This window comes from Propithecus coquereli, unplaced genomic scaffold, assembly GCF_000956105.1.
Source record: "Propithecus coquereli isolate 6110/MARCELLA unplaced genomic scaffold, Pcoq_1.0 Scaffold440, whole genome shotgun sequence".
Classification (NCBI taxonomy): Eukaryota; Metazoa; Chordata; class Mammalia; order Primates; family Indriidae; genus Propithecus; species Propithecus coquereli.
The window spans coordinates 409,841-418,977 of record NW_012150175.1 but is presented as its reverse complement, the minus strand read 5'-3'; the positions used below and the strand labels follow the sequence as shown (position 1 = coordinate 418,977).

Genomic DNA, 9,137 nt, shown 5'->3' with positions numbered 1-9,137 from the left:
TTTGAACCTTTACATAATTAATGCAGAGCAACAGTATTCATGTTTGTACTTTGGAAGTTGGAGTTTGATGGTTTTAAATTTCTGGCATACCATATAAAGAAAGGTCCTGTAGGATAAATGGGGCAGGAGTACACTCAAAAAAAGATAACAAACGATTCACGGTAAGTTAATTCCTCACTTTTTTGGGAAAAGATTACTTTAGAACCCTCAACATGAGCAGTATGACGTTACATCTTTTCTGAGAGGGCAGGAAGCAGCACTGTATTAGCAAAGATTGCTGCCAGTGACTCAAGATCTGCCACTAAGTTAGCTTCTGTATCTTGCTCGTAGAAATGTAGAAATCCATTTGCTATGTTTGTTCGAAGCACAGAGTTAGAGGTAGGTACTTATGCGAGGGAGGAGAGATGGAGAAGAGGAGTGAAGCAGCAAGGAAGAATGAGACTTGGCATCTTCTCTGGTCACAGTCCTTTCTACCAGTGGGTCTCTTAGCTGCACACATGAGCTGGTGTCTTCCCCTCACAAGCTGGGGAGAAGCTTGTGTCTGACTGTAAGTAGGGATTGTCTGCCTTTGCGCTCTCTCTTCCTTCTAGATTCCTGCTGACTTTGTCTGTGGGCTACTTTAATCAACTCACATGTATTATCCCCTTTTTCTTTTGTCTGTGTAGAAGATCATTGCTGTCTTCAAACCCAAGAATGAAGAGCCATATGGGCACCTTAATCCTAAGTGGACCAAGTGGCTGCAGAAGCTATGTTGTCCTTGCTGCTTTGGCCGTGACTGCCTTGTCCTCAATCAGGGCTATCTCTCAGAGGCAGGGGCCAGCCTGGTGGACCAAAAACTGGAACTCAACATTGTACCCCGTACAAAGGTCAGTGACCCATCTCCAGGGAGCCTTACTGCCTGGCCAGAGTTTTCCCAGGACCTAACCCCTATTTGTGGGACCTTGGGTCCAGTGGGGGGCCATTTATATCCTAAGTCTGGAGTTCTCAACCTTTTTTAGGGAGGGTAGCAGGATTAGGCTCATGATTTGACCATCTGATAAAAGCTGTCCTCAGAAGGAGACATATACAATATTTGCATACAATTTCCAGAAATGTACAGACTTCTCATGCACATTTATGGACTCCCTTGGTCTTTGGATCCCAGGTAACCCCAAGCTGGTTACCCCTAGCTACTTTTGTGGCTTTACTCTCTTAGACTTCTGAGCAGTTCCAGGATTTCAATACAGTCTAGAATGGACTAGCTGATGTCAGCTAAGCATTTAAGCAAGGTCTGGCAAGGAGGACTTTAGGATGGGCTGAGGTTTAGAATAAAGGTCTGTCCTGAACTCCTGCAGGGAACTGACATGGAATTTTTCTTATTTATCTTTATGCTGTAAAATTCTGAGACTTACCTGAACATACCACAATAGGGATCCCAGATCCAGGCAAATTTACACTGAGAATGGATTTATGCACACTTTGTATGTGTTATGAACTAAGATTAGGTCCTCCTCTTCTGAATTTTCTTGTGGGGGTTGGGGGGAAAGATGAGGTCCTGATAAAGGGTCTGGACCTCCCCATCCCTCTCAATGTTCTTAAATACAGAATTGATTACATACAGTGTCAGAGAGTTTACTGACACCAGGTTAAGAACCTGTACTACAGGGTGCTCCATGAGACTTTCCAAGGGTTATGAGGGGAAGGAACCTGCTGGTCAGCATATGAACATTTAAGGACACACTCTCACCCACTGAGTGGGGTTTAGTAATAACTTAAGTAGAACTCTGATCCGATGCCCTAATGCTGCCAAGGTGTCTTCATAGCTCTGGGTCTTAACCTTCTTTGAGAATCTGATAAAAGCTATAGATCCTGTTTCCAGAAAAAGTACACATATTTCTAATCATTATTTTGCATGTAATTTTAGGGAGATGGTTCATAGACCAGTTGTAGTCCATCCCTTGATGCCCTAGGGACCTTGCCTCTAGACTAAAACCGCTTTTATCAGGTTTAGATATTAGACTCTATGGGCAAAAAGATTGATCAGCACATAGGAACTTCCCTTCAAACCTGTTTTTTCTGTTTTCCCAGGGTGTTTTAGAAGAAAATGTGACTATTGTGGATATTCAACTGTGTCTGCTCCTTTGCCACTAAACACCAAACAATAAGCCAACTACAGGGTGTCCGGAAAGTCTGCGTACAAAGGAAAAATTTTATAATGAATATTTTGTAAATAAAGATACATTTAGCTACAATTTCCTATTTCCCTATGTACGACTTTTGGGACACCCCGTAATTTGCAAGCTCCTAGAAGTCAGAAACTTCTAGAGATTTTCTTCTCCCATTCTCAGCCCCAGCAAAGCACTATACTTATAGTAAGCAGTCATTAAGTACCAGCTGAATCAGTGAATGAATATCAAATCATGAGAAACAACACCAAAGATCCTCCAACTTCAGGTCTATGGAGAAAAAAATGTTTGACCAGGCTCATAGCTCCTATTTCACATCTAATTCACTGCCCAGCTTTGTGCATTTCATTCCTTCCCTTTGTGCTGTATTTTTCTCTCTGTGTGCAGGTAGTTAAACAGAACATTTTGAATGTCATGTATCGTAATTAATGCTTCTAAGTGTCCTGTCTAACCTGAAATCCTCCTACTAGGCCCCTCCTTGACTCTAGAAACTTGAAAATACTCCTTGCTCATCACTGTGTAATTTTCTTCCTAGGCAAGTGGCAGACCGCTTCTGGCCCTATGCCTGCCTGCTCTGCTGTGGCTTCAAGAGTATGTGGCCTAAGAATCAGAGAGCTTGAGTTTGAATTCCAGCTCTACAGCTTTTTTTGTGTGTGACCCTTGGGCAAGTCACTTAACCCCTCTAGGCTCAGTTTCCTCATTGTAAAAATAGGGATGTCAATAGTTGCTATTTTATAGCCTGCCCATCAAGATTACACAAGATAATCCACGTAAAGCACACAGCCCAGTGCCTGGCACAATGTAAGCACTCCATACATATCAGCCTGTGGTATTTTTATGAGCTGTTCTAATCTTTAGCATTACCCCCACAATCCCGTTCTTCCCCATCTCTGGTCGTTCTCTTGCCCTGTTAGAGAACCTTAATGAGGCCTAAAGATCTTTGGCATCAGAAAGTAGCAACAACAAAAATACATGTCTTCCATGAGACTGAGGTGAGGCAGAACTTGCAAGCTTAACATACAGCTGCTGGGGAATAGGAGGAGGACTCTCTCCCTTCCCTATACCTCCCCCGCCCTGTGACAGGATTCTATCCAGTGGATCAGAGCATCTGTCACTATGGAAATGGGGCTCATGTTGTGATGGAGCTTCAAATAGTGACGCTTTAATTCTCACTCGCTGGCTGTCTCTGCTCTTTGTTCCTGTGAGTTTTCAGGTTATGATAATTTCATTAGTTACAGGGAAAACGTGGTTTATTGGGAAGAATGAGAAAATAAATCTGATGGGGGGAAATGTGGTTTATGTCTTGAAAGAATCAGGGTTTTCGCTGTGGAAACTGGCAAGGCAACCTTAGGAAAGCTCTTTTTCCTTCATTCCTATGCCTTAGTTTCCTCATTTGTATGGCAGGAGTACCTACTACAGTACCTTGTTAACACTGGATGGACAGATGGAGTGATGGATGGGAGGAAATTGGTTTGCCTCTCAGGTTCATGGACAAAATAATTAGTTATTTATAATGAATTTTGCATGGCTTAGGAAAGTAATTCTCTTAATATTTGATTTTAGGTATTTATGTGCTAAAACCCACTTGTTGCGATCTCTGAAGGAAGCTCATAACTCATTCATTCATTCAGTTAAATATTTAATGAGCATGTATGTGCCAGGTATTGTGTTAAGTGCTGAGGATGCCATATAAATAAGATGTTTTATGCTTCCTCAAATCTCATTAGTTTTATTTTTTTATGTTATTTTTTTGAGACAGGGTCTTGCTCTGTGGGCCCAGGCTAAAGTGCGGGTGGTGTCATCATAGCTCACTGCAACCTCAAACTCCTGGGCTCAAGCGATCCTCCTACGTCAGCCTCCTGAGTAGCTGGAACTACAAGAACACGCCACCACACCCAGCTGATTTTTCTATTTTTTGTAGAGACAGGGTCTTGCTATGTTGCTCAGGCTGGTCTCAAACTAACTGCTGGCCTCAGGCATGAGTCACTGCCTATAATCCTAAGAGAAAAGTTAGATACACAAATGGATAATTACAAGACAATGTGATAAGTGTGATAATAGATGAATATACAGATTATAGTGATGTCACTGTGATTTGACAATCAAGTATAATATTGATGGCTCATTAAAAAATTATTTTTGAATAGGCAGTACATGCATCTAGTGCAGAAATCAGAAGGCACAGACAGTAAACAGAGAAAAATAATTCTGACTCCCTCCTACCCATCTCTTGGTCACTCAGTTTCCTTCCTCAGAGGCAGCTACTATTACTAGTTTCTTGTGTAATATTCCAGATATAGTCTGTGCATAAATATATCAATCCATTAAAAATGAAAACCAATTTTAATGTTTTTTTCTTCAGAGTATTACAGGGGTACAAACATTTGGGTTACATAAATTGCTTTTGTACAGTTTGAGTCAAAGTTACAAGTGTGCCCACCACCCAGATAGTGTGCATTGGACCCATTAGGTATGAATTTACCCATCCCCTCCTCCCCACTCCTATGTTTATTTTTTTGAATATGAATAATTGCAGAAAGTATAATAAAAAATTCAAAAGGAAATAAAAGGGTACAGCATAAATTACAATTTGTTTTTATCTGCAAAGAAAATAGGCATTTGGCTTATTCTTTTAACCCAGGAAGTGACTGTGTTGGTCAGTGTAATTCATGCTAGCTGCTGTGACAACCCCTGAATCTCAGTGGTTTAATACATTAGGAGTTTATTTCTTGGTTATATCTCAGACTCATGTCAGTTAGGCAGCTCTCCTAGATCACATGTCACTCATGTAGTAACAAAGGATCTGGGGTCCTTCTGTGGTGTGGCTTTGCCATCTCAGAGCCATTCTTTTCCCAGCTCTACTGATTGGAAAATGTGAACTAAGGATCGGGAGATTTTAGGGCCCAGGCCTAAAAGTAGTACATACCTCACCTTGTCAACATTCCATTGGCCTGAATTAGTTACCTTCCGTATTCTAGTTGCTAGGAAGGCCAAGAAATACGTCCTTTCTCTGTGCCCTGGAAGAGGAACAGTACTGGTGAACATCTAGCTATTTATTCTCTACCATAGTGGTCTGGTTCCTTAAACTTGACGCTAACCTTGGTATCTCTTCTTTTTCCACTATAGGTAGTATACCTAGCCAGTGAGACCTTCAATTATAGTGCCATTGACCGAGTGAAGTCCAGGGGCAAGCGGCTTGCACTAGAGAAAGTGCCAAAAGTTGGGCAGCGCTTTAACCGCATCGGGCTACCACCAAAGGTATAGACGCACCTGTGTGACTTATCAAAGGTGATGATTTATAGTGGCATAGTAAGTGGTGAAGCAAGGTGCCCACAGACTCAAATATGGGCATGTGAATAGCCTGCCCTACGGCTCCTGTCATCCTCATTTCTGTAAAAGGTTTGGGGAATAATTTTCCAGAGAGTCAAGGCCCAACTTTCTCACTCTTCTGGTCCATTTCGATACTCTTTCTTTTTGTTTTTGAGACAGGATCTCACTTTGTCACCCAAGCTGGAGTACAGGGGCACAATCATAGCTCACTGCAGCCATGAACTTCTGGGCTCAAGCAATCCTCCTGCCTCAGCCTTCAGAGTAGCTGGGACTATAGGTGCACCACCACGCCCAGCGAATTTTTTTATTTTTTATAGAGACAAGATCTCACTATGTTGCCCAGGCTGGTCTCAAACTCTTGGCCTCAAGCAGTCTTCCTGCCTTGTCCTCCCGAAGTGCTAGGATTACAAGTGTGAGTCACCGTGCCCAGCCTGGATGGGATTCTTTAATTTAAATGGATGATCTCCGCCATACCCTCTTTCTCCTGTACTTGCAAGGAAACGAAGATCTTGAAGTTTCCGTTCTCTGATTTGAACTCCATAGGGCCTACTTAGTGGGTACCTGGCTTACTCTTGGGGTGTTTGGACTTGGACTATAGGGAAATACCTTTGTTCTTTCCTTGATTCCAGGTTGGTTCATTCCAGCTCTTCGTCGAAGGCTACAAAGATGCGGACTACTGGCTACGGCGTTTTGAAGCAGAACCTCTCCCTGAGAACACTAACCGGCAACTACTGCTGCAATTTGAGCGGTTGGTGGTGCTGGATTACATCATCCGCAACACTGGTGAGCAACTGCGGATGGTCCCATGCCCTGTGCCACACTGTGCTGAGGCATGGGGGAGACCTGGAGGCTCGCAAGGCTTGGGACTCAGAATGCCTTGTGAAGATGGGTTTTTTTCCTAAGTCAGAAGGGTCATGCACATTTGGAGAGGGTCTCAGAGAATACTTTCTTGGGTTAAGCTTTGTCTGGGCACATCATGTGTAGTTATCAGAGGTGGTAAGGCCTGAAGTATTTACATTTTATCGTAGCCTCTTTCCCAGACCCAGATGGAAGATACCTGGCTGTTCCAAAGCACTGTGAAGGATACTCTCGATCCTTAGTCATTCTTGTAGCATTAAGACCTATCACAGGACAATTTTGTCTTTAACTTCTTGAGATGGTTGCTTAGATTGTTGATATTTTTAAAACATTTTCCAGTGCAAGGCCGGGCACTGGTGGCTTATGCCTATAATCCTAGCACTCTGGGAGGCCAAGGCAGGAGGATTGCTTGAGCTCAGGAGTTTGAGACCAGCCTGAGTAAGAGCGAAACCCTGTCTCTACTAAAAATAGAAAAATCAGCTGGGCGTCATGGCACTTGCCTGTAGTCCCAGCTACTCAGGAGGCTGAGACAGGAGGATCACTTGAGCTCAGGAATCAGAAGTTGCTGTGAGCTAGGCTGATGCTACTGCACTCTACCCAGGGTGACAAAGTGAGACTCTGTCTCAAAAAAAAAAAATTTCCAGTGCAATTTTAATTCAGCTAGCCTGGCAGAATCTACACGTATTTAGGACAGAAACCTTTAAATTAATGCTTTTTTAGAGCTATATTATGTTCAGTTTTTTATTATGATAAAATGCACATAACATAAAATTTAGTATCTCAACCATTTTTAAGTGGTTAAATACATTCATATTGTTGTGCAGCTAGCACCAACATCCATCTCCAGATCTCTTTTCCTCTTGTGAAACTGAAGCTCTATACCCTTTAAACAATAACTTTCCATTCTGCCTTCTCCCCAGTCCCTGGCAACCACCATTCTATTTTCTGTTTCTATGATTTTTGACTACTCTAAGGACCTCATGTAAGTGGAATCATGCAGTATTTGTCTTTTTGTGATTGGCTTATTTCACTTAGCGTAATGTCCACAAGGTTCATTCATGCTGTAGAATATGTCATAATTTCCTTCCTTTTTAAGAATGAGTAATGTTCCATTTCATGTGTATACCACATTTTTCCTCTCTACCCATCCATCAGCAGACACCTGGATGGCTCCCATATTTTAGTGACTGAATTATGCTGCTGTGAACATGGATGTACAAACATCTCTTCAATATCCTGCTTTCAGTTCTTTTGGGTGTACACCCAGAAGTGGAATTGCTGGATCGTATATGGTAATTCTATTTTTAATTTTTTGAGGAAACACCATACTGTTTTCCATAGCAGCTGTACCATTTTACATTTCCACCAACAGTGGACAATTTTTCTACATCCTCACCAACACTTAGTATTTTCTGTTTTTTTGATAGTAGCCATCCTAATATATGTGAGATGGTATCTCATTGTAGTTTTGACTTGCATTTCACCAATGCTTAGTGATGCTCAGCATCTTTTCATATGCTTATTGGCCAATTGTATATCCTCTTAGGAGAAATATCTCTTGCCTGATTTTGAATTGGCTTTTTTGTTGTTGTTGAATTTTCAAAGTTCTCTGTATATTCTGGCTGTTAATCCCTTATCAGATATATAATTTGCAAATATTTCCTCCCATTCTGTGCCTTTTTACTCTGTTGATAGTGTCTTTTGGTGTACAAAATTTTTTAATTTGCATGAAATGCAATTTGTTTTTCTTTTGTTGCCTGTACCTTTTGTGTTATAGGTGTTATATCCAAGAAATAATTTCCAAATCCAATGTCATGAAGCTTTTTCCCTGTGTTTTCTTCTAAGGGTTTTATAGTTTTAGGTCTTATATTTAGGTCATGGATCCATTTTGAACTAATTTTTGTGTGTGTTATTAGGTAAGGCTCCAGCTTTGTTCTTTTACATATAGATATCCAGTTTTCCCAGCACCATTTCTTGAAAAGACTATCTTTTCCTCATGGGAATGGTCTTGGCACCCTTATCAAAAATTATTTGACTATAAATGTGAGAGTTTATTTCTAGACTCTTTATTCCATTGGTCCATATGACTGTCTTTGTGCCAGCACCACACTGTTTTGATTACTGTAGCTTTGTAGTAAGATTTGAGATCAGGAAGTGTGAATCCTCCAGCTTTGTTGTTTTTCAGGATCATTTTGGCTATTTGGGGTCCCTTGATATTTCAAAATTTTAGGATTTATTTTTCTGCAAAAAACATCATTGGAATTTTGATAGATACTGCATTAAATTTATAAATCACTTTCGGCAGTATTGATCGTAACAATATTAAGTTTTTCAATACATGAACACAGGATGTCTTTCATTTCTTTCAGGAAGGTTTTGTAAATTTCATTGTACAAGTCTTTCATCTCCTTGGTTAGGTTAATTCCTTGTGTTTTATTCTTTTTGGTGCTGTTGTAAATGGGATTGTTCTCTTAATTTTCTTCTCAGATTGTTCATTGTTAGTGTAGAGAAATGCAACTGATTTTTGTGTCCTTTATATCTTACCACTTTGCTGAATATTAGTTCTAACGAATTTTTTTGGTATATGATTTGCAAATATTTCCTCCCATGGTAGAATCTTTAGGATTTTGTACATAGGCAATAATATCATTTGCAGACAGAGTTAATATTACTTATTCCTTTCCAATTTGGATGCTTTTTCTTTCTTTCTCTTGCCTGATTGCTATGGCTAGGACTTCGAGTACTATGTTGAACAGAAGTGGTGAAAGCAGGCATCCTTGCCTT

At 40.8% G+C, this 9,137-nt stretch overlaps 1 protein-coding gene across 1 annotated transcript in view; it reads left to right on the top strand.

The window, feature by feature from the left end:
* The window catches only part of PI4K2A (phosphatidylinositol 4-kinase type 2 alpha), a 54,378-nt gene that overhangs the window by 8,279 nt on the left and 36,962 nt on the right, over positions 1 to 9,137 (top strand). Inside the window, exons 2-4 of the mRNA XM_012654450.1 lie at positions 666 to 866; positions 5,292 to 5,423; positions 6,125 to 6,317. Coding sequence (XP_012509904.1) covers positions 666 to 866; positions 5,292 to 5,423; positions 6,125 to 6,317 — 526 coding nt within the window. The remainder of the gene's footprint in view (positions 1 to 665; positions 867 to 5,291; positions 5,424 to 6,124; positions 6,318 to 9,137) is intronic.